Source organism: Cervus canadensis, chromosome 3 (genome assembly GCF_019320065.1).
Source record: "Cervus canadensis isolate Bull #8, Minnesota chromosome 3, ASM1932006v1, whole genome shotgun sequence".
NCBI lineage: Eukaryota > Metazoa > Chordata > Mammalia > Artiodactyla > Cervidae > Cervus > Cervus canadensis.
This window is the reverse complement of record NC_057388.1, coordinates 92,481,659-92,508,498: the sequence shown is the minus strand read 5'-3', so window position 1 is coordinate 92,508,498 and position 26,840 is coordinate 92,481,659. Positions and strand designations below refer to the sequence as shown.

The window sequence follows — 26,840 nt, the reverse complement described above, 5'->3', positions numbered from 1 at the left end:
ATGACCATAACAGGCCCTCGTCAGCCTCCCTGCTTCCATCTGTGTCCCCCCTACAGTCTACTCTCAATACTTATGGTTTAAAATAAAAATTAGACTGTATCTGCTTGTAGGCACAATTCTTGCAATGGCTCCTGTTTTAATCAGAATAGAAGTCAACAGCCCTATAGTGGCCTACAAGGCCCTATGCAGCCTGGCCCTCTGCTCCCTTTTGGATATCTTTCTAGCTCCCACCTGCTCAGTTTACCCCAGACATGCTGGTCTCCCCGTTGGTTCTGAAAAGTGTCAAGTGCAGTCATGCCTAAGGGCCTCTGTCCTTTGCCAGGGCATTCTTTCCATATAATCTTCTCTAACTCCCCAAACTCCTTCCAGTCTTTTATCAAACTTCAACATGACAGGACCTATGGGACACCCTACTGAAAACTGCAACCTTCTTCTCCTACATCCCAGGGTCTGCTGACTCTACTCCATTTCCCCCCGAAGGGTTTACTATTTTCTAAAATTCTTTATGGATTTATGTATTCTATTTATTGTATATCTCCTCTCTCCCATCTCCAATAGAGTGCAAACCCTATGAAAGCAGTATATTTTCTGTTTGGTTCACTGCTGTATCTACAAATCCTGGGATAAGTACTCAGTAAACATTCATTAAATGAATGAAATTCTAGAGACCAAGCAAGTGAACTGTTTTAAGGAGCAAGTAATTAGCTGTGTCAAAAGTAACTGAAATTAAACAATACTTTGATAGGTTTAATAAATTTAGGCAAGAACCTTGGGGCACAGAAATAATTCAAAGCATAGAATCATAGAACCACTGCTGATAATCTCAGATGTATCCTGGCAGATAGAAAAAATGCCTGAGAACAAATGCCCTGATGTTCATAGAAGAAGGTAAATTACAGAAATTGGCTAAGTTTGGAACTATAGGCAAAAATTCTAGAATAGATTATTAATGATGGTTTGTGAACAATTAGGACGTGGTACTCACTAGGAAACAGGAAGTTCTCACAATTAAACAAGTAACATGACTTTGTTCCTTTCCTAACTGGGTACGTCATGACTTGAATGAAAAAATGGTAAAATCTGGCTCAAGGTCAAGAGACTTTGTTTCTAAGATGGAGAGTTCTTAACAAAAATTCTGGCAAAGCAGGAGGTGATGAATCCTAAAAGTGAAGCAATGAGAGGATTCCAGGACAAAGAACTAGGTATTGTCCACCACTGTCTTCTAATGCCCATCATGGGGATACAGAAGGAAGGGTTAGCTGCATTATAAGGATCAGAACTGGGTGGACACTAGTAAGAAATCTCTTATAGGATGCATGATGAAATACAGGGGCATTGATCACGGATGGTAGTAAAGGTAATCTTTGTCATCATCATCATTGTCATTATCAAAATAATATGAATAAACTCATACTTGGGAGGGGGCTTATTATTTTGCTAAGACAGTTCTAAAAAGTTGACACTTTCAAAGCAATCCTATGAGAGAAGAACTATTATTTTCTTTCTGTAGATGAGAAAAGTAAGGCACAGAGAAGCTGAGTAACTCTGTTCAAGGTCAAAGCTAATAGGTGACAAAACTGGTATTGAAATTTAGGCCCCAGAGACTGCTCTTGAGCTATAGTCCAGGGTTTATAGTGAGAAAAACATATGAACCCCTGAAGTACTGAGTAGTATATGGATGTCAATCTCAACAGAAGTCTTGAAAGATATACACCCCAAAGTTCTTAACTTAGCCCTGTCCTGTCGAACATTTTTTAAATGACATAGGCAAAGAAACCAAAAGATTGCTTATAAAATCAAGAATGACATGGAATTTGGTGGAATAGCTATGATTTTTTTTTGATGACAGAATGAGGATTCAAAAATATCTCAATAGACTGAAATGATGAGCTAAAAATAACATTAAGTCCAAAGGCTACATGTGAGATCTTGAATTTAAGTTAAAAAAAAATTCCTTCAAATACAGCTTAGAAAAGATAGGGCCAATTTCAGCTAGTATTTCTTCTTACACTTTCCTACCCTCTACAGCCAGACAGTGACCATGTCCTACAAATTCACCCCCTCGTGTCTCTTGGTCTGCCCCTTCCCCTCCATTTTCCCCATGTCTCTTCTAATTCAGGCGCTCTGCCTCTCTCCACTACACCTCCACACTCTTGCCTCTCCAATCCATCTTCCTCAAGCTCAGAAACATCTCCCTAAAGCACAGGTCTGCCTTGGCACCGTTTACTCATCCTCAGTGGTTCCCACTACCTAACTTCAAAAGGTCAAGCTCCTTGAACCTGGTATTCAACAGCCTCTATTTTGGCTTGGCCGTCTTTTCTAAAACCCAAATATTCATCACTTGTTCATCCTTTTCCTGCTCTTCCCCACCTTCTTGACATTGTTCTGGTTCCTTTATTCCTTCAGCCCCTTCAGCTTAACTTCTGTCTGAATCCTCCTTGTTTTAGGGACTTCCCTGGTGGTCTAGTGGCTAAGACTCTGTGCACCCAATGCAGGGGCCCCAGGTTTGATTCCTGGTCAGAGAACTGCATCCTGCATGCCACAACTAAGAGTTTGCATGCTGCAACTAAACATGCAGCCAAATAAACAAATATTTTTAAGATCCTACTCATTCTTCACAAGTCCAAGTTTGTATCTTTCACCAAGTCTTTCTTATCCTTTGTAATTTCTTCTTCCTAGAGCATGTCATCATTGCCTGTCTTACCATATTTTCCATCATAAGTTAATGCTGTGGGTATACATGCCTGCCTTCTTTGTCTCCTGTTTTCCTTTCTATGCTTTACCAAGAATGTAAGCTCATTAAAGATATCATCTGTAACTGACTACTTTAGTCCTACACATTCACATGCAATGAAGGATGTGTTTCGGCACTGGGTCCTGCAAAAAGAAGGCAGTGGTTTTGCTGAAGTATGAGAGCACATCTGGAACACTGGGCTCAGAGTGGGGTGCTCCTTTTTTAAGACAGACACTGTCAGGCTAATGGCAATGAAGAAAGAAGAGTGGGATGGTCTGTGGACCCAGGATGCATCAGAAACCAAGGATGTTCAATCTAGAGTGAAAAAACCAAAACTACTAAATGGACCATGACAGACATCTTCACATATCTGAAGGGCTGTTCACGTGTAAGGCTGAAACTGATTTGGAAACACTCCAGGAAAAAGAACTATACTCAATCTGAGTATCATTTCAAAACAAGAATGCTCAACAATGATCACTGTGCTCTGTGGATTTAGTAAGCTATACAATCTCCATTATAATTAATACTCACTGCATTATTATGTGTTAGAAATTATGGGCTGCCCTTGAACTTCCCTGCTGGCTCAGATGGTAAAGCGTCTGCCTACAATGAGGGAGACCTGGGTTCAATCCCTGGGTCAGGAAGATCTCCTGGAGAAGGAAATGGCAACCCACTCCAGTATTATTGCCTGGAAAATCTCATGGGTGGGGGAGCCAGGTAGGCTACAGTCCATGGGGTCGCAAAGAGTCGGACACAACTGAGCAACGTCACTTCACTTCACTTAATGAAATATAAAAAAGAGAAGACATATCTTGCTTTAAAAAAAATCTTAAAATTCAATGCCACTTAAAGTAAAGGTAAAAATAGATTGTTAAAATGTTTTTTGACTATCATTTGGTAAATGTGACATTGGTACAACCATTATGGAATTTGGTTTTGTAAAGTTAAAAATACAGCTTTGGTCCAGAAATTCCACTCTCAGACAACTAACTAACCAAGGGAAATGGCTTTTAAAATTTTTATGTGTATCTCTTAAAGGAATTTTGAAAAACTGTATTCTCTTTCCCAAATTTTAAAATTGAAATTTAGGGTGTTTTTTCTTTTTTTAAAGCATGAGTTCAATGGTTATAAAATACATAATTTTTGGCACATTATAAATATTGATACTTTAAATCACTATTTTAAGTGTAACCAATAGAATCTCAGTACCTTAGGGATTTGATATCTACCACAATACATTTAAAATATATGAAAATAAGCTTGTAGTTCAGCTGGTAAAGAATTTGTCTGCAATGCAGAAGACCCTGGTTTGATTCCTTGGTTGGGAAGATCCCCTGAAGAAGGGAACAGCTACCCACTCCAGTATTATGGCCTGGAGAATTCCATGGACAGAGGAGCCTGTCAAGCTACAGTCCATGGGATCACAAAGAGTTGGATACAACTAAGTGACTTCATTAATTATTATTAATGGTTACATATTTTTCATTTTTCTCTTTGAAGTATTATTTCTATTTCATTTCCTCACCAAGTTTTATCCTAATGGAGTATATCTTAATGCTTGAAAGTATTTTATTAATCTATTTATAGTTTTATGCAAAAAATTCACCTAATTAAAATCTAAAAATTTAAATTAAAATTTTATTTATCAAAATACTAAATGTTAACATTTTTGTTTGATGTGCCATTAGAATTATCACTTGTGTATCACAATTACACAATTGAGTATAACATATATGCTGATTATATGTATGATTTTAACCTAAATGTATTAACATTCTTGATGAATAATTACTGAACAAAAAAAATATTATTGGGAGTGCATCTTTCAGTGAAATGACTGTTTTTGGTTTTGTTTTGGTTCATGTAACTGTGGATAAATATTACTTATTGTTGGAGTTAAGGAGGTTAAGCATCAATCTATGTTACATCCTTGGCCAGACTGATCTTCCCTAAACACTGCTTCCTGGCTTACTTATAATGGCTCCTTATCGTCTACTACTCAACATCTAAATTTCCAAGTCTTATTTTTTAAGACCCTTTGTTATATGGTCTTACTTTTCCTATTCAACATTATTTCCTGCTATCTTCTCTTAGGAACTCTGTTCCATTCAAACCTCTCCCTCCTCAACCATCCATCTAAATATCAGATAACTATGCTTTTGCTGATTCTTTATCCCTGCAATGCTCCTATTTCTTCTTTCTACTTCCCTAAATCTCATCCATCTTTCTAAGGTTCTGAACCTATCTCACCTTCTGTGAGATTTCTCTTGACTCCAGCCTGTCACTCTCTTTCATGTTTTATTCCTTCTGCTTTTACAGTCCGCAGTGTACAAGTAGGATCTGATCCTGTGCTATACTGTCTATCCTTAATTATATATCACATAAAATTTTTCTTCCCTAATTGTTTCAGGTCTTGTCAAGCAGACCATAATTTGTTCCTATTATTAGCTTTTTACAAGAAGTGCTATGATCTTTTCCACAAGCTCAAAGAGAATTTTGAACTCAGAGAAAAGAAATCAGGAGGAAAAGGAAAGGTTTTCAAGTTTATAACAATGAACTTTCATGTCCACTGATGCTAAAAACAGGGTAACCATCCTTTCATGACAGTAGGAATGCTATAGATCAACTATCAGGAGGAATACATTTGTACTAACTAAAAGGAAATCATATAGATTATTAAGGGTTGCTGAGAGTTCAAAATTGCTTTCTTTAAAGATCTTTTAGAATCACAAGAGGGGTTAATCAAGATCTGGAATTTCCTTGAGGAAGACACACCCTGTGATTCTAGATGTTCGTAAAAATCAAGGCTGACACCTCATCTAAGCCCCTCGGTGGCCGTCCAAAGTGGCTCTGTCCCTTTGTCCCTTCCATTCTCTGTGGATATACACGCATGTGTCTAGCAGACTATTGCTTTCGTCTACGTTCGCATCAGGCTTCTTGATAAACTGAAGGATGGTCCTCTTCTATAATGGTGGAAATTCAGGCTATGAAGGCAACATCACCAACCACCCCAGTGGTCAAGTTCTAAACTGACTTTGCTTCGCTCCCACCAGACGCTCTACCTGTAGGCTGCGGTGCAGGTGTCCTTGTATTCCTGGAGCTTCACGCACACCATGTTGAGGAACTGATCCGAGTAGGCACTCAAGTCGTGCATCAGGTTCAGGAGGTCTTGCACTGTCTTCTCCACAATGATTGTGCTCTGGAAAAGAACACGAGAGGACACAGAAGCTTATGAGGGTTCAGACTCAGGTAATGTGTAGGACAAGGAAGGACAACTAAAGGATGTAATCACTTAAGACACCTGAACTTTCCTAGAAGGACATGACATTTAAAACTACTCAACGAATAAAGAAATAAGTATCTTACATAGTGCTGATCCTCCCAAGACCTGAGAAGGTGTTTTTATGGCAGGACACAGCACAGGGAATTTCAAATTGATTTCACGAAATTCTTGGCATTCACAAGATATCTCTCTGTGGCTTTTGAGGAAGAAAATACATATTCAGTTGCAGTCAGATTTATCACACTCAGGGTTCTACTTTCAGATTAGGAATCCATGACGGGCAGCCTGAAGAAAAAGCCTTCCAGGAGTTGTTTTTAAAAGTTTCAAAACCATCAATCTATTAAGGATACCAAATAACATTTGTATTGTGCCTTACAGCTTGCAGAATGTTTTCACATATACAACATATGTTACCCTCACTTGAAACGCACATAATAATGATAATCATGAACACTTACGGATTCTTACAAGTGCAGAGTACGGAACTAGACACTGTACATGCTTTATCTCATTTAATCCTCTCAACAAACCTACCTATCAACTGAATCCCTTAACCATCCCCAGGGTAAAAAGGAGGAAACAGGCTTAGAGAAAGAAAAAGACAAAGCAGGGACTCCAGACTGCAATCTTTTCACTATACCATTGCTCTTTAGAAACATTTCTCACGAGATCATCGTACTTCTTCTTGTTTTTGTCACTGTAGAAGCAGTGTCCAAATAGATGTGTTTTAAAAGCGAATTAAAGGAATATCCAAGGGAAAAAATAAACCCATCTTTAGAAACTAATAATACTGTGTGGTGAAACAATGCTATATCTAAACAGAGGCATTTTCAATAAATTCTAAATTTTTGCTTAAGAAAAAAAAAAAGAAGGTGGCAAGCCATGCCAGAAAAAAAGAAAAGGTATAATTGTTCAAACCATTTGTTTGTGTCTCTTTCCCAAAGAGCACAATTACACAGGAGTAAATATTAATCACATGCTTAGCATTTTGGAATCCTTCGGTCAATAATTGGTTTGATGAATATGTATTTATTTATATAGAATTCCAGACTGAGCCAGAAAAGTAAACACCAAATTTTTTTTTTTTCCGGTCTGACAGTGACATTTGAAATAATCAAAGGCATTTAATTATGCTTAAATACAGACTCTAGGGTACAGGGTTTTGGTTTTCTTTCTTCTACAGACAAAAAGAATGGACAAAAGTGTACAGCTTTTCTCAACACAGTGGAGGACCAGCTTAAGTTATGAGTTTACACGTATGCGCTTATTTAGGCTTATTTGGTTCTAGAGGTTTCTTCTTTGCCTCTCCTCTCCCTACACCCCAAGTAAAATAATCAGAAGATGAAAAGGAAGGAGCAGTTACATCACGTAGGGAAAACTCCATGGGAAACCAAATTACAGTCTCTATAGAATCCCCACAAATTCAACTTCCTTTTCTGTATTGATTTTAAGATTAAAGCACCGCCGCTTCCCCCTGATCCATAATTCTGTTCCTTGGTGTTTGTGTGTGAGTGACAGGAATTGATTCCGCTCAGCTACATGGCCCTATGCTGCTATGAAGAATCAAAAATCCTCATCCTGATTAAGAACACAGGATATCCTACCACACGTGGACAGCAATTAATAAAGGAGAGTGGACTCCAGCCATCCTAACAAAGGCCATTTAAAATCTCAAACACTGCAGGGAAGATGAGCACAAGCAGATGGCTCAGATCACTGAGAGAAAGGGCCTGGGTCTATTTCCAACTCTGCTATTGATAATCCACTCTGGGACAGTTTTGGGGAGCGCCGGCCTTTCTGATGGCTCCATCTAGCCTTCTGGACACCAAGGATGACTTGATGGTCCTCTGCTGGCCTTCATCACTCAATTGGTACCTTGGTGCTTGCAGACTTGGACTGTTGCAGGTCATCTCAGGTGTGTTTGTTCCTCCTGATTAGACTATCAACTTCTCAAAAGTGACACCAGTATTCTTTTCTAAAACCTTCAATGTGTTACACAGTAGCTTCCCTCTAGCTATCTATCTTACACATGGCAGTGTTTATGTCAGGGCTACTCTCATAGGTGGGATGCAGGTGGGTGGGAGGGAGGCTTACAAGGGAGTGGATATGTGTACACTTAGAGCTGATTCACACTCTTGTACAGCAGAAACGAACACAACATTGTAAAGCAATTATCCTCCAACTATAAAAACCTTAAATTCAGCCAACTTAAATAAAAAAACAAAACAAAAATAAAATATAACCTTCCCACCCTTCCCTTTCCTCATGTGCTCTGTAATTTCTTAGGATCTTCAGCACAGTACTACTAATCAAAGAAACAGGACTAATACTGTTAACTCATACAAATAATGTGAGGGGTGTCATATATGTGAAGGATGCCAGACACACACATCTTTGCATTTTTGAAGTCTCTCTGGGTGGATTCGGTTTGGTCTGTACTTATCTCAGGACTTTTGGGTGACTAGAATTATGCTGATGTCAGTTGGAGGGGAAGGGGAGGTTGGAAGCACATAGAAATATCCCCTGGAGATAAAGGTTTTGGGGTAAACAGAAAGTTCCTGCAGGGAATGATTAGAATGCCATGGTTTAATTCTAATGGTTGTGCTCAACACAGGGCCTATGTGATGCTATATGATTATATACAATTTTCCAGCTATTTGCTTGATTTACCTTGTCATGGTAGCACTCTGGATAATCAATCACTACATTCTCTTCAAGGAAAATGACACTGTAGTTTGCCAAACGATGGGCATTTTTACAGACGAAAAAGATTGCATTTTCCAAGAATTTATAACAATTTCCAAATCAGTGGCTCTGACAGATAAATACTGAAAATATCAAATGTCTAACAAGGTCAATCCTGTTTTTATTTATTTGATCCCTTTGGCATCACAAATGATTTATTGTCTCATTATTAATTTGGCGATTTGCCAGTGGTGACTATAATGACTTCATCATAAGTAAAACCTTGATTTTATTCATTATAATTGCCATTAAACATATCACACATGATTGATATTTGTTTAAAAATAACTCAATTCTCATTTCTTGCAACCTATTACCAGGTAATAAGTCTGAGCTTGACATGAAAAATGAGAAAAGAAAAAAAAAAAAAAATCCCAGGATAGCTGAGGCAAAAAAAAAAAAAAAAGATTGCTATGAAGAATAAACAACTAAAGTTTCTTACAGGGATATATCAGCAATGTAAAATAAGAAGATGGTATATAAGGATCAGCTCTTTGGTTTTGCACTTAAAATTTTTTTTTTTTATTAGTTGGAGGCCAACCACTTCACAACATTTCAGTGGGTCCTGTCATACATTGACATGAACCAGCCATGGAGTTACATGTATTCCCCACCCCGATCCCCCCTCCTACCTCCCTCTCCACCCGATTCCTCTGGGTCTTCCCAGTGCACCAGGCCCGAGCACTTGTCTCATGCATCCAGCCTGGGCTGGTCATCTGTTTCACTATAGATAATATACATGCTGTTCTTTTGAAACATCCCACCCTCGCCTTCTCCCACAGAGTCCAAAAGTCTGTTCTGTACTTCTGTGTCTCTTTTTCTGTTTTGCATATAGGGTTATCGTTACCATCTTTCTAAATTCCATATATATGTGTTAGTATGCTGTAATGTTCTTTATCTTTCTGGCTTACTTCACTCTGTATAAGGGGCTCCAGTTTCATCCATCTCATTAGGACTGATTCAAATGAATTCTTTTTGACGGCTGAGTAATATTCCATGGTGTATATGTACCACAGCTTCCTTATCCATTCATCTGCTGATGGGCATCTAGGTTGTTTCATGTCCTGGCTATTATAAACAGTGCTGCGATGAACATTGGGGTGCACGTGTCTCTTTCAGATCTGGTTTCCTCAGTGTGTATGCCCAGAAGTGGGATTGCTGGGTCATATGGCAGTTCTATTTCCAGTTTTTAAGGAATCTCCACACTGTTCTCCATAGCGGCTGTACTAGTTTGCATTCCCACCAACAGTGTAAGAGGGTTCCCTTTTCTCCACACCCTCTCCAGCATTTATTGCTTGTAGACTTTTGGATAGCAGCCATCCTGACTGGCGTGTAATGGTACCTCATTGTGGTTTTGATTTGCATTTCTCTGATGATGAGTGATGTTGAGCATCTTTTCATGTGTTTGTTAGCCATCTGTATGTCTTCTTTGGAGAAATGTCTGTTTAGTTCTTAGGCCCATTTTTTGATTGGGTCATTTATTTTTCTGGAATTGAGCTGCAGGAGTTGCTTGTATATTTTTGAGATTAATCCTTTGTCTGTTGCTTCATTTGCTATTATTTTCTCCCAATCTGAGGGCTGTCTTTTCACCTTACTTATAGTTTCCTTTGTTGCACTTAAAATTTTTAATGAATGAATAAATGAATAAACATGATTGGATATTAAAGACCTTGTCCACTTAGCCCAAGTCCTAGTGGGGTACAGCAACCAGTAGTAAACTTTTTCTTTTAAATAGGAGTATAGCTGATTTACATTGTTGTGTTAGGTTCAGATGTATGGCAATGTGAATCAGTTATATATATATATACACACACACACATAGCTGCTCTTTTAGATTATTTTCCCATACAGTTCACTACAGAGTATTGAGTAGAGTTCCTTGTGCTACACAGCAGGTTCTTACTACTTACCTGTTTTATATATAGTAGTGTGTATATGTCAATCCCAATCTTTCAGTTTATTCCTCCATTTAATCCCTAAATAACCATAAGCTTGTTTTCTGTACCTGTAACTCTATTTTTGTTTTATAGATAAGTTCATTTGTACCCTTTTAAAAGATTCCATGTATAAACAATATCATGATGTTTGTCTGTCACTTCCTTACTTATAGTCTCTTCCATCACATTACAAAATCCTTTTGATGGGTGACTATACCTTCATATCTCTACTGCCTAGGAGAAGGTATCTGGCACATTGCAGGTGCTCAACAGATGTTTATTAGATGAACTGATGCACACTCAGAACAAAGGGGGTGAAAAGACAGAATAGAATTATAAAGCAGGGTAATGGTTCAAAAGCCTGATTTGGTAACGCTGAATCAGAATATGGTCTCTTTATTACTACATCACTATATCTTAATTCTCATGGTTCTAAAGACTGAAGATCTTAGACTTCTCTATAAAAACACTCCTAATTTCACCTAATTGCTTTATTTTTCTTTAATGACAATCCATAAATATATATACACACACACAACTAAATTGCTAATTTAAAGCTTTAAGATGTATAAATAAATTCTCAACTCAGGAAAAAACAAAAAACTTCAGTGTGGAGAATGTGGTCTCTGTATGTGTGCTGTTTTAGCCGTTGGATCAGGGATGGTTCAGAGATGCTGCAAATAGCCCAGGGTCCTAGGAAACTGCTTTAGGAAGAATTTGAAAGAAAACAGTAAATCCATCTATCATTTCAGACATGCCCCACCACACCCCCTCAGCAAGACACACAGCAATAACTGTGCAGGGAGGGGTTTTTCTAATATTTAATGATGACAATGTTTCTGTTTAGGAGGATATACCCAACTACAAGTTGCCAGATCTCATCATTGCATATTGTCCTTCCAGTTACTATCAGCTCCGAGTTGTTGGTTGTAAACAATAACAACGACAATAATGACAGAAATCTTCTTCCTGGTTTATAATCTATATTTTGGCTTCTGTGATGTTTAAAATAATCTGAAATGGTTTGCTCCTTTAATAAGCTAACTGGTAAAAGACTATGCATCCAAGGAGTTGGTGACTAAGGAATCTGCCACTTCTACACTCTTCCCAATCATGCTTCTATAACCAATCATCCTTATATAACCCATGGGGCCCTTCATGGCATGGCTTCTGTCTACCCCTCCAGCCTCAATATTGCCATTTCCCCCTTGCACTCTAAGATCTGGCTACATGAGGCTGCTTCCATTTTTCCTTCTCATTTCAAGGCTTTGCACTTGCCTATAAAGTTCAGTCCCTTGCCTTCCGTTCCTAGAGCACTTTCTCCTATCCTTCAGGTCTTAGATAAGAACTCCTTTCTGTAGGAAGATTCTTCCTCACGTTCATTAGGTTCTCCTGCTACAAGCACTTAGAACATATTCATCTATATAGTCATCTCTCCTTCCTCTTCTTTTGGTTCTGCTTCTCTGGGGAGCCCAGATTAACACACACTGCAAGGGAGGAGGGGGTACTGATTGGGAGGGACATCTGCTCGGTGGTTACACGCACACATGTTATATCTCAACACTGAACAATTTATATCCAGCCATTACACAAATGAATAGGCATCCCTTCAAAACTTTGTCTGAGAATACCATATGTAAGCATATAAGGCTTCTATTATAATGATTTTCACTTAGGGTGTATTTTTAAAATGTGAAGATGCAGCAGTATTGTTGGCAATATTATTATAGACCACTGTTATAAATGAGAACTGTTCAGAAGGAACAGAGTTTTGCAGAGAAAGAGCAGAGAATTTAACAAATTGATTAAATAGATACATATTTATTAAGTAAATATTTCTTGTATGCCAAATACTAACCGAACTGTAGGAGATAAAAGATCCAAAGGAGACAAATTTCCTGACTCCAGTAATCTTAGATAGGAGGAAGAGACATCAGCTCAGTTCAGTTCAGTCACTCAGTCGTGTCCGACTCTTTGCAACCCCATGGACTGCAGCATGCCAGGTCTCCCTGTCCATGACCAACTCCCAGAGTTTACTCAAACTCAGGTCCATCGAGTCGGTGATGCCATCCAACCATATCATCCTCTGTCGTCCCCTTCTCCTTCTGCCTTCAATCTTTCCCAGCATCAGGGTCTTTTCAAATAAGTCAGTTCTTCACATAAGGTGGCCAAAGTATTGGAGTTTCAGCTTCAACATCAGTCCTTCCAATGAATATTCAGGATTGATTTATTTTAGGATGGACAGGTTGGATCTCCTTGCAGTCCAAGGGACTCTCAAGAGTCTTCTCCAACACCACAGTTCAAAAGCATCAATTCTTTGGTGCTCAGCTTGCTTTATAGTCCAATTCTCACATCCATACATGATCACTGGAAAAACCATAGCCTTGACTAAATGGATCTTTGTTGGCAAAGTAATGTCTCTGCCTTTTAATATGCAGTCTAGGTTGGTCATAACTTTCCTTCCAAGGAGTAAGTGTCCTTTAATTTCATGGCTGCAGTCACCATCTGCATTGATTTTGGAGCCCCAAAAAATAAAGTCTGGCACTGTTTCCATTGTTTCCCCATCTATTTGCCATGAAGTGATGGGACCGGATGACATGATCTTAGTTTCCTGAATATTGAGCTTTAAGCCAACTTTTTCATTCTCCTCTTCCACTTTCATCAAGAGGCTTTTTAGTTCATCTTCACTTTCTGCCATTAGGGTGGTGTCATCTGCATATCTGAGGTTATTGATATTTCTCCCGGCAATCTTGATTCCAGCTTGTGCTTCCTCCAGCCCAGCGTTTCTCATGATGTACTCTGCATATAAGTTAAATAAGCAGGGTGACTATATACAGCCCTGATGTACTCCTTTTCCTATTTGGAACCAGTCTGTTGTTCCATGTCCAGTTCTATCTGTTGCTTCCTGACCTGCATACGGATTTCTCAGGAGGCAGGTCCGGTGGTCTGGTATTCCCATCTCTTTCAGAGTCTTCCACAGGAGGTGGAAGGTCGCAAATATGGACAATACAGTGTCATAGACACTGCTACCCTGGGCATCTGTATAAAGGACAGAAGAGGCACAGAGGAGGAAAGAGTTCACTGGACTAGGGTAAAAGGGGTGGAAGAAATCCTGAGAAAGAGGAAGTTAAAATTGAACTGAGTCCAGAAAGATAAATAGCAACTTGTCAATTGACAAAGAAGGCAGGAGAAACACTTATGGTGGACGCAATAGCATAAACAGGAAATGGTGTGGAATTCTGGGAACTGCACGTGGTTCCTCATGGCTGGGGTGAGCATGTGCCGTGTTTATGCATACTGGGAAGGCAGGCAGAGAGAGGACCCAGAAGCTAGATCCTGGAGGCCTTTTTACAACACATACAAACATGGTATCTAAATATTTTGAATATTCCTTCTCCAGCAGGAAAATACAACAAATTAATCCCAATTGATGTCACTAGTCACTAGATGATCCACTTCAAGTGTAGGAAGACAATTTCAAAATGCTCCATTCCACTGTTCAGAAAAGAAAAACATATAACCAAAAGGGAAATATGTTCTGAGTTCTGGCAGCCTCAAGAGTCAGGTAGAATTTATAAGTAGGCTTAAACAAAGAAAATATAAGGTTAAATTCTGGGCAATCGAAAATACTATATCCCTGTAGAAGTCACAAAAGTGCTCATAAAATTTATCTGCCAAGTAAAAACTTGAAATACATATGATGTAAATTACGAATAATACTTATTTTTTAACATTTTGAATAGAGGATCATTTATGGTTGAATACAATCTGTGCCTAACATTATAAGCACAGCTGGCTTTTTATGAGGTTTATTTAGGGGGTTGTGATTTCATATTCAGAACAAAACAAATAGCAGGCAAGGGGAAAGAAGTGTGGAATAGTTGTGCTTAATTAGACTGTGAGATCCCAGGGGGCATCTTTGTTTCCTGAGCTAACACTAGATAACAAAGGAATACTTGTTGACTTATATACTTCAAATCAATGTTAACTCTGTGGCCTGGTTATCAATTCCCCTTAGTGCGTAATGGAATCCACAGAGGCAAAATAATCAACAACAGGTGAGCATTAGCACTTGCAAGAAGTATCCCCAAGTCTGCCCTCCCCTCTAAACACAAACATATTTCAAAGGTTACTATTCTGCCAACTACCTAGTGCTACATGTTAGGATGGTCACAGAACTATCATAGTAACAAAATTAGCAGCTACAGTACTTCATTTTTGTCAAGCAATGTTCTTGGTATAAAGCATGGTCTCTTTTCAAAGGGGTGATGACTGTCTACTTGGGATAATATCATTCAGAAGAAGAAATGAGCGGCATTCCAAGAGATGAAATTAAGTGTGAAAGACAATGGAGGAGGAGTCAGGCAGCCTGAACTGGGACCTGGAGGATGGGTCAGGTTGGATACATGGAAAGGAGGAGGTGAGATATTTCAGGCTAGAGAAACGGGGTTGCAAAGGCTGGGAAGGAGGACTGAGCTGGTCTCAAATAGCAAAGAGAAGTCAAGGGTGGTTGGAGAAAGGTTGACCAGACAGGGGAGAACCAGTTTGTGGAAAGCCTGAATGACAAGCTGAAGGCCTTTTCCTGCAGATGGAGAGAAAGAGGGCAGTGTATTAGACAGTGAAGCCCAGAAACTTAATTATAGTGCCAAAGGCAACTTGCTGTCCACAGTCTAATTCTCCCTGGTGGCTCAGATGGTAAAGCGTCTGTCTACAATGCGGGAGACCCGGGTTCGATCCCTGGGTGGGGAAGATCTCCTGGAGAAGGAATTGGCAACCCACTCCAGTATTCTTGCCTGGAAAATCCCATGGATGGAGGAGCCTGATAGGCTAGAGTCCATGGGGTCGCAGAGTCAGACGCGACTGAGCGACTTCACTTACTTACTTACTTACTTAAGCTACATTACAATTATGGTCCCAGATGGAATCTTAGTTTGGAAAAGCCAGTTGTGAAGAACAGCTTTGTAACATTTGGGAAATTTAAAAACAGACTAAATATTATATGACACTAAGAATTTACTGCTAATGTTGAAAACAGTGACAATGTTATTTTGATAAGAAAATGCTCTTGCTCTGTGAAGTAGTATTAAAGTATTTTGGTATAAAACAGTTTGAAATCTTGGCTTACACAACTAGAAAACCAGATGAGATACATGAAGCAATAGCTTTCAGATACCGGAGAAGGAAAATGCATGAAGTGAGCCCTACGGCCACCCCAGCTGGCATTTCCAGGCCATAATGCAGGAAGGTGGTACCTAAACAGAGCCTGGAAGTCTTGCTGAGTTGAGGAGACAGAACTTGGAGGTTTAGAACATCAAGGAAGCTTGATGGGGCAAAATACTGGGAAGGCAGGGGCTGCACAGAGAAAGAGGGGAAGGAGGGAGGAGGGAAGAAAAGAGAAAGAGACAGGGAGAAAGTTGGAGGGGGGAGGAAGGGAGAAACAGAGAGAGATCTCTGTAGATCATCAAGAAAAGTCCTCTCAGTGTGGGGAAAAAGGAACCCTCCTACACTGTTGATGGGAATGCAAGGTGGTGCAACCACTATGGAAAACAGGGACTTATCCAATGAGTCGTCTGTGGCATCAGATGACCAAAATACTGGAGCTTCAGTATCAGTCCTTCCAACGAGTATTCAGGGTTGATCTCCCGTAAGATTGACTGGTTTGATTTCCTTGCTGTCCAAACGACTTTCAGGAGTCTTCTCCAGCACCTCAGAGTTCAAAGGCATCAATTCTTTGGTGCTCTGCCTTCTTTATGGTCCAGCTCTCACAACCGTACGTGACCACTGGGAAGACCATAACTTTGTCTATATGGACGTTTGTTGGCACACAAACTGTGCTTTTCAACACACTGTCTAGGTTTGTCATAGCTTTCCTGCCAATAAGCAGTTGTCTTCTTTTTTTTTTTTTCTTAGCAGTTGTCTTCCAATTTCATCGCTGCAGTCACTATCCACAGTGATTTTAGAGCCCAAGAAGAGGAAATCTGTCACTACTTCCACCTTTTCCCCTTCTATTTACCATGAACTAATGGAGCCAGATGCCATGATATTAGTTTTTTTTAAATTAAATTTTAAGCTAACTTTTTCACTCTCCTCCTTCACCCTCATCAAGAGACTCTTTAGCTCCTCTTCACTTTCTGCCATTAGAGTGGTATCACCTAATACCACTGGAGGAAATAGCAAAACACCCCAGTATACTTGCAGTGAGAACCTCATGACCTGTATAAAAGGACAAAAAGATATGACACTAAAAGATGAGTCTCCCAGGTCGGAAGGTGTCCAATACGCTACTGGGGAAGAGAGGAGGAGAACTACTAGTAGACCCAGAAAGAATGACGTGGCCAGGCCGAAGCGGAAATGACACTCAGTTGTGGATGTGTCTGGTAATGAAAGCAAAATCAGATGCTGCAAAAAACAGTATTGCATAGGAACTTGGAATGTTAGGTCCATGAATCAAGGTAAATTGGACTTGGTCAAGCATGAGATGCTAAGAATAAACATCAGCATCATAGGAATCAGTGAACTAAAATGGACAGGAATGGGTGAATTTAATTCAGATGACCATTATATCTACTACTGTGGGCAAGAATCTCAAAGAAGAAACGGAGTAGCCCTCATAATTAACAAAAGAGTTCAAAATGCAGTACTTGGGTTCAACCTCAAAAATGACAGAATGATCTTGTTTTGTTTCCAAGGCAAGCCATTCAATATCACTGTAATTCAAGTCTATCCCCCTACCACTGATGCTGAGGAACTACCATATAATCCAGCAATCCCACTCCTGGCATACCCCCAGACAAAAATATTATTCAAAAAGATATATGCACCCCTATGTTCATAGCAGCACTATTCACAATAGCGAAGACATAGGAACAACCTAAGCAGTCTACAAATGAATGGATAAAGAAGATGTGGTACATATATACAAATGGAATACTACTCAACCATAAAAACTTATGAAATAATGCCATTTGCAGCACGGCAAATGGACCTAGAGATTGTCATACTAAATGAAGTAAGTCAGGCAGAGAAAGGCACATATCACATGATATCCCTTATATGTGGAATCTAAAACACGGCACAAATGCACCTACCTTAAAGAAAAAACAGACTCATAAACTGAGAGAACAGATTTGTGGTTGCCAAGGACTGGGAGGAGTGAGAGAGATGGACTGGGAGTTTGGAGTTAGCTGATGCAAACTATTAGGAAGGAAAAACAAGAAAATCCTACTGTATAGCACACAGAACTATTCAGTCTGCTAGGATAAACCATAATCAAAAAGAATATAAAGAATGCATGTATGTATATAACTGAGTCACTTTCCTGTATAGCAGAAATTAGGACAACATTGTAAATCAACTATACTTCAATAAAATTTAAAAAAAGTTTTCAAAAAAAATAAAGGGGAAACAAAAAGAGTCCCCTCAAATTTTTCAGTTCAGTTCAGTTCAGTCGCTCAGTCATGTCTGACTCTTTGTGACTACATGGACTGTAGCAGGCCAGGCTTCCCTCTTCATCACCAAATCCCAGAGCTTACTCAAACTCATGTCCATCTAGTCAGTGATGCCATCCAACCATCTAATCCTCTGTTGTCCCCTTCTCCTCCTGCCTTCAATCTTTCCCATAAGCAGGGCCTTCCAATGAGTCAGTTCTGCACATCAGGTGGCCAAGGTATTGGGAGTGAAGCTGATTCAGCTTCAGCATCAGTCCTTCCAATGAATATGCAAGACTCATTTCCTTTAGAATTGACTGGTTGGATCTCCTTGCAGTCCAAGGGACTCTCAAAAGAGTCTTCTTCAACACCACAGTTCAAAAGCATCAATTCTTCAGCGCTCAACTTTCTTTATAGTCCAACTCTCACATCCATACATGACTACTGGAAAAACCATATCTTTGACTAGACAGACCTTTGTCAGCAAAGTAGTGTCTCTGCTTTTTAATATGCTGTCTCGGTTGGTCATAACTTTTCTTCCAAGGAGCAAGTGTCTTTTAATTTCAAGGCTGCAGTCACCATCTGCAGTGACTTTGGAGCCCCAAAAAATAAAGTCTATCACTGTTTCCATTGTTCCCCCATCTATTTGCCATGAAGTGATGGGACCAGATGCCATGATCTTAGTTTTCTGAATCTTTGGCTGAGTAGTAATCTTTGCCTGTGTGGCTGGAACTCCCAAGGTTGGTGAACAAACTACCTGTAAAGAGCAGGTAGAACTCCCAGAGTTCACACAGCAGCAGAAATGGTTCATGTTCTCACCAGCTAGAGTGGAAGGATCTCCCTATAGACAGGGAATCTGTTTGAATTCTCAGAAAGGTACTGCCACAGTAGTGGGACAAGTTATTTTTAGACTAAAGATTGCCGTGGACATGTATAACAAAGCCTAAAAGTAAAGCTTGAAATAACTGATCAATTCTATGTCACTAAAATGTGTCTTAAACAAAGCTCAATAATATTTAAAAGACTACAGCAAAATCTATCATCCAATGATGTACAGATGATAGATGCTGGGAAAGATTAAAAGTGGGAGGAGAAGGGGACAACAGAGGATGAGATGGTTGGATGGCATCACTGACTCAATGGATATGAGTTTGAGTAAACTCTGGGAGTTGGTGATGGACAGGGAGGCCTGGTGTGCTGCGGTCCATAGGGTCGCAAAGACTCGGACATGACTGAGTGACTGAACTGGACTGAATGATGTATCAAAATTACATGTCCAGCATCCAATCATTTCCCAGGTGGCACTAGTGGTAAAGAATAAACCTGCCAATGGAGGAGACACACGAGATGCAGGTTTGATCCCTGGCTCAGGAAGGTCCCCTGCAGGAGGGCATGGCATCCCCTTCTAGTATTCTTGCCTGGAGAATCCCATGGACAGAGGAGCCTGGTGGGCTACACTTCATAGGGTCGCAAAGAGTCAGACACAACTGAAGTGACTTAGCACAGATGTACACATCTAATCAAAAATTACCTGGCTTGCAAAAGAGTGGGAAAACACATATGAGGGGAAAAGTAAGAGAAACAGAACCGGAAAGAACACAGATAACAGAATAAGCAGACAAGGAAAAAGATGCAATAGCCATTATAAATATGCTCCTATACTCAAGAGCATAAAAGAAAAATATGAACATGACAAGGAGAGAAATGGAAGACATGGCAATAGAAACTATCCAAAATAAAACACAGAAGGAAAAAAGATGAAAACAAGATCAAGTATAACCTAATATACATGCAACTGAAGTTCCCGAAGGAGGTGGCAGGGCAGAAAAAAATAATGGCTGAAAAATTTCCAAATTTGATGTAAACTACAAGCCCACAGATCCAAGAAGCTCAACAAACATAAAAGAGATGACAAAAACTATTGGGAGGCCCTTTACAATCAAATTACTGAATATTAAGGATAAATAGAAAAATCTTAAAAACATCAAGAAAAAGAAAGGAAATGAGATTTGCAAGGAAGTCTTTGGATTCCCATTTCAATGTTCTCTTTACTGCCCCACACGCTGACTTCTCCTGGGGGAAATGGTGTTAGATGAGGATGGACTTGACTGGCACAGTGGGACTGACTGAAGCTCTGGTGGTAGTGTAAGGTGGCTTGGGCAGTGGTGGTAAGAAGAAAAGAAGATTCAACAGAGAAAAAGAGAGGGACAAAGACAAAATAATCAAGAAAACAAGCATGAGGAAAGCTAAGGTAGAAGAATTTCAAAGAAGAGGAGTAGTGTAAGGGCGTCCGACTTTTAAGAAACCAACCACTCACAAATCCTCCAATGCAGCAGAGAAAGTGACAGTCGCTCAGTCGTGTCCAACTCGTTGCGGCCCCAAGGACTATACAGTCCATGGAATTGTCCAGGCCAGAATACTAGAGTGGGTAGCCTCTCCCTTCTCCAGGGGATCTTCCCAACCCAGGGACTGAACCCAGGTCTCCCGCATTGCGGGCAGATTCTTTACCAGCTGAGCCACAACAGAAGCCCAAGAATACTGGAGTGGGTAACTGATCCCTTCTCCAGTGGATCTTCCTGACCCAGGAATCGAACTGGGGTCTCCCACATTACAGGCATATTCTTTACCAACTGAACTATCAGGGAAGCTCTAATGGAGCAGTAAGAAACTTCAATAGAAGGCCTAATCTGGGTAATAGTCTTCCCAGGAATGTTATTTCCCTGCTGTACATTTCTAAATGTTCTCTTTCTGATCAGAGGGCCCAATATGATTCCATGCTCTACACTCTAGTTATATATACATTTAAAAAAACCAAAACATTCTTCTCCTTAATGCAACTAATACAAGTTCTTCTTTTTTTTATAGGTAATTTACTCAAAGAAAAAATGAATAACAGTAAGCCACATAAAAGTAAAAAGGCGTGCTCGCTTCGGCAGCACATATACTAAAATTGGAACGATACAGAGAAGATTAGCATGGCCCCTGTGCAAGGATGACATGCAAATTTGTGAAGCGTTCCATGTATTTAAGACAGCCCTCAGACTGGGAGAAAATAATAGCAAACGAAGCAACAGACAAAGGATTAATCTCAAAAATATACAAGCAACTCCTGCAGCTCAATTCCAGAAAAATAAATGACCCAATCAAAAAATGGGCCTAAGAACTAAACAAACATTTCTCCAAAGAAGACATACAGATGGCTAACAAACACATGAAAAGATGCTCAACATCACTCATCATCAGAGAAATGCAAATCAAAACCACAATGAGGTACCATTACACGCCAGTCAGGATGGCTGCTATCCAAAAGTCTACAAGCAATAAATGCTGGAGAGGGTGTGGAGAAAAGGGAACCCTCTTACACTGTTGGTGGGAACGCAAACTAGTATAGCCGCTATGGAGAACAGTGTGGAGATTCCTTAAAAAACTGGAAATAGAACTGCCATATGACCCAGCAATCCCACTTCTGGGCATACACACTGAGGAAACCAGATCTGAAAGAGACACGTGCACCCAAATGTTCATCGCAGCACTGTTTATAATAGCCAGGACATGGAAGCAACCTAGATGCCCATCAGTAGACGAATGGATAAGGAAGCTGTGGTACATATACACCATGGAATATTACTCAGCCGTTAAAAAGAATTCATTTGAATCAGTTCTAATGAGATGGATGAAACTGGAGCCAATTATACAGAGTGAAGTAAGCCAGAAAGATAAAGACCATTACAGTATACTAACACATATATATGGAATTTAGAAAGATCGTAACGATAACCCCATATGCAAAACAGAAAAAGAGATACAGATGTACAGAACAGACTTTTGGACTCTGTGGGAGAAGGCGAGGGTGGGATATTTCGAGAGAACGGCATCGAAACATGTATATTATCTATAGTGAAACAGATCACCAGCCCAGGTTGGATGCATGAGACAAGTGCTCGGGCCTGGTGCACTGGGAAGACCCAGAGGGACTGGGTAGAGAGGGAGGTGGGAGGGGGAATGGGGATGGGGAACACATGTAAATCCATGGCTGATTCATGTCAATGAATGGGTCATGACAAGACCCACTGCGGTATTGTAAAGTGATTAGCCTCCAACTAATAAAAATAGATGAAAAAAAAAAAAAGTAAAAAGGCATGACAAAGAACAAATACAGACAAGACTATAGAAAACACATACTCAAAGATAATAAAATTCTGGCCACTACTTGACTAGATTAATGAAGATAAAATATATGTTTCCTTTTTATTTTGGATACACTGGCAAAGATAAGTAGCATGTGTATTATAATATAAAAGCAAATGTTAGAATGAGCTACCTACTCATCATCCATCAACCCATCCAACACTTAATGAGCACCTACTATGCATTACCTCATTTAACTCTCTATATATTTATATAATATGTATTTACTATCTATAGGAAGAGTACTATTATCTCTATTTGGTAATTGTGTGCTGTGGTCAATTGCTCAGTTGTGTCTAACTCTTTGAGACCCCACAGACTATAGCCCACCAGGCTCCTCTGTCCATGGGACTTTCCAGGCAAGAATACTGGAGCGGGTTGCCATTTCCTCCTACAGGGGATTTTCCCCACCCAGGGATCAAAACTTCATCTTCTGCATTCGCAGGCAAATACTTTACCCACTGTGCCTGGGAAGCCCATTTGATAGTTGGGGAAACCAAATACTAAGAGATCAAATTGTTTAAGGTCACACAACTAGAAAGCTTTGGTTCCAGCCAGGCAGCCTGAATCTGCAGTTGCTAAAGAAATCCAGATACAGTCAGTGATGAGTTAATCTTTCCAGGCAGTCCAAGGTGTCCAGCACAAGCATGCAAAGTGCATGAGGACTGATTATGGAAGGTTCTTATGACCTTCAGATGAAGCGTCAGTGTTGTGACTGGAGAGACCATAACTGGTCTACAGGAAGCTGTGAAGGAGCTCAGCAAGCAGACAGGATGGAGTCAGGGTGGGAAGTGAAGACTGGAGACTCCTGGTCCCAGACTCTCCTGGCTAACTTGCCATCTGGAAGGACAGGTCACTCCAATGCCAGCAGCCAAGAGACACTTTGGGGACAATGCTAAGCCAGCAAGAGGTCTAAGCTTTCAATGCTTTCCTTATACCCCACCCTCTTACATCACCCAGAACTGATAACTGAGACAAAAGGTTTAGACAGAAGGACACAAGACTGCCAGACAGGCTCAGACTAGTAATTCAAACTGTCTCAAACTTATCTTTCTGGAGATTATATTGTCACATAATTTTCCATGCCCTGCCAACATCATCACTGTCGCATTTTCTAACACCCCTTTTCCTGAGAACTCGGAGTACTGCATAAATATCTCAATCAATATCCCAACAGATTGTGAGAAAGTAGAGCAGTCGTGACCATCCCTATGTTTTAGCAAGTCTAACACTTAAAGCAGTTTCAAGGAACAAGTATAACAGTTCGAAAGAGGTTTGTAAAGAACTCTAGAACACCAAGTTGCCACCAAAGGTGGTCCTAAATGCTTGCATGTGGCTATGTTTTTCAAATTCTTTTTTGACTCAGACTACTTTCTGTCAAGTTGCAAAGCATCTGTATTCACAGAAACCCCTTTCTTGATGTAGTGGTGCCATTCAAGTGTATTATGTGATTATTTTGTCCTCTTGAAGATTACATGTCCTCAGTCACTCCATTTAGTGCCAACACACAGAAACCTGGAAATTCACAGAGCAGAACCTTTATAATTCTTTTTTCTAGTAAAGGCAAGGCCTCTGCAGCAGGAAGTTCCAATGACCCACGGTGGGGCACAATTCATTAGGGAAGAGCTACAAACCTATAAATCAACATGTCAGAGGAGGAAGTCCAGCTGATCCCAGTGGGAAATGCATGCTACACACACATTTGTTCCACTCTCTGCAGGCTCACCTGTCTTCGGTGGCTCACACCATATAATCATCAATTACGCTGACAAGTTTCCCTCCAAATCGTTTCAGCCTCAGTTACTCAGGCCCCTCAGAGGTGAGAGCTGGAGCCCTCCGAGGAGGAGAATGAGAAGGGAGCTCAGCTTTCAGGAAAATAGAACATATGGGATTATTTGGGGGGAGAGAGTGTGCAAGGAAGCGTGCGAGCGTGCACACGCAAGGGGAAATCTGTTCAAGGGTAAAGACCCAACTCGGTTATGACTCATACTGGGAGGGCCAATACAATTTGAGAAGAGCTCATGAATTTAAAAAACTAGATCTGGTTTTTGACAAAAACTGGCTGTTTTATGTCCAGCATTCTAGCTCATTCTATAAAGTGAACTGCTCTACGTGACCTGTGCATGCTGAGCAAAAGAGTATGAAGGTCTTCCCTGGTGGCTCAGCTGGTAAAGAATCCACACGCAACGGAGGAGATGCAGGTTTAATCCCTGGGTTGGGAAGATCCCTGGAGAAGGAAGTGGCAACCCACTCCAGTATTCTTGTCTGGGAAATCCAATGGACAGAGGAGCCTGGGGGGCTACAGTCCACGGGGTCACAGGGGTTGGGCACTAGCAACTAAACCACCATCACCAGAACAACATGAACCACTGGGCAAAAATCAAATCACTAGACATCAGGAGACCTGAGTTCCAAACATGGTTATACATGGTTCCAACTTCCCTTTGGGAAGTTGAACAAGATACTCGCTCTTTCTTCATTGGCAAAGGCTGTGATAATCTTCATGACCCATGTTGACATCTTCAGCCTGCCCACCATAAAGCTGATTTCAGCTTTACCTCTTTTCCCCAAGTTTAGGAGGTGACTCATATACATTTATCCTAGATTTTAGTTATCAAGGCACATGATCTGTGCCTATATGAGATGAGAAATTTCACAATGCATCTGATGAACTCAACTCATGGCATTCTGCCAAAGTCTGCATGGAAGGAGCAATAACAGAATCACCCACACACACTGCCCAGGGAAGCAGCTTTCTCCTGAGTCCAAAAACAATTAGTGGCTAGAAATCGGAATACTGAAGCTTTGACGTGTCTCTTTCTATGAGAATTTCTTCACACAGGAAACACCCACATCACTGGCAAAGATACAGCCAGCACTTAAGTACATGATAATTTATAGACTTTAGGATATCCCCAGCCAGGAAACATAAATGGACCGACATAGATTCAACTTTTGATGGTGCCAAGCTACGAGGCTTTAAACAGAACCAAAAGAGATCACCTACACTATCACTGTTTTTACAGAAGTATGATAAAAGTACGAATGCTTTAACAGCAAAAAAAATAGAGGAGGAAAAAAATATCAGAAAAAAGGACAGTTCTTTCCCCAAAAGTAAACTTAAAAATCTCTCTCTTGCACCTACCCACATCACACCCACCTACACCCACCTTTACCCTCGCCCCCATCACCACCGCCACTATGCTGGTTTTACTTTATCCATTCTCTGTGGATCCCACTTTGGGCTGACTCAGCCGGGTTGGTAGATTGGGCTTTGGAACTACAGCTCTGTGAGGGAGGGGTTAGGTATCATTAACAGCGTCCATGTTTTACAGATCACTCTGCCTGGTGAGACAAAAGTGCCAAGGACAACGTTCAACTGCTGTGACTGTTTTCACCTGTAGGGGTGAGGGGATGGGTGGTCATCATTCCGCCAAAACAGGATTTTGTCTTTACCCTGGAGTCTCTTATTAGATGAAGGAGAACAGAGACAGGTTCACATGTTTTAAAAATTAAGAGAAATTAAGCACACAAAGATTCAGCTGTCAAGATTTTATCTTCAAGTTGTAAGCATAACATTTTTTACAATACGAAATTAACACAAAACTCAAATGTACTAAATGGAATAATAAACTTGTTCAACAGCCTCTTATTGTGGGTAACTCAGGAGGTACTTTAAGAACAGGCAGATATAATTTGGAAAGAAAACTCTAATGATTCATAAAATTACCACTGTTCCCATGTAACTGAAAACAATAGAGCCTACCACAAAATACAGAGCATTCAAATCATTTTAATGGTTTCTCATTTTTTTTTCTTTTAAACTCTCTGCTCCTTTTATCACTAAGATTTTTTTTTTTTAATGAAAAGTGGAATGTCCCTGCTGCCCATTTTCTTCCTTTATTATTTCCTTTTTGTTCTAAAAATGAGGGTAAAATTAAGTGCTTAGATCACTCGAGATTTCCAGATGGTCAGACAAACGAGTATGGGGCGTCTGGGCTTGCGTTTTTCACAAGATACGGACGGACATCTCCCATTCAGGCTCCAAGGCTCTTGTTCAATACAAATCTGATTTAGCCTAAGTACCTTCAGTGCGTGACAACCAAATTTCCACACAGGATGAAGGGGCAAAATTGGTTTCACTGCTTAAATTAAAATGGGAAATTTCTATGCATTACACAGTATCCCTTAATTTTCTTGGTGTGTATATCTAAAATAGACATTTGTATACTTTAATCTTTGCATATTATTCTGAAATGTGACTGTTTTTCTTCCTATTTGTCTCCCCTCTCGAGCACCACCTTTTCTCCAGGTTGTTTCATTAAAGTGAAAGACACTCAGTCATGTCCAACTCTTTGTGACCCCATGGACTGAGTTCTCCAAGCCAGAATACTGGAGTGGGTAGCCATTCCCTTCTCCAGGGGATCTTCCCAACTCAGGAATTGAACCAGGGTCTCCTGCAGTGCAGGCAGATTCTTCACTAGTTGAGCTACAAGGGAAGCCCTTTTCATTAAGGCTTTTCC

The 26,840-nt window shown here is 40.2% G+C and overlaps 1 protein-coding gene and 1 non-coding gene across 3 annotated transcripts in view; one reads left to right on the top strand and one right to left on the bottom strand.

The window, feature by feature from the left end:
* Positions 1-26,840, bottom strand: part of EXOC4 (exocyst complex component 4) — an 811,011-nt gene that overhangs the window by 164,690 nt on the left and 619,481 nt on the right. For both annotated transcript variants that reach the window (XM_043463745.1, XM_043463746.1), the window contains exon 12: positions 5,800-5,936. In XM_043463745.1, coding sequence (XP_043319680.1) covers positions 5,800-5,936 — 137 coding nt within the window. The remainder of the gene's footprint in view (positions 1-5,799; positions 5,937-26,840) is intronic.
* On the top strand, positions 21,050-21,156 carry LOC122438965. Its single transcript, XR_006268710.1, has one exon. It is a non-coding gene; the product is annotated as a U6 spliceosomal RNA (small nuclear RNA).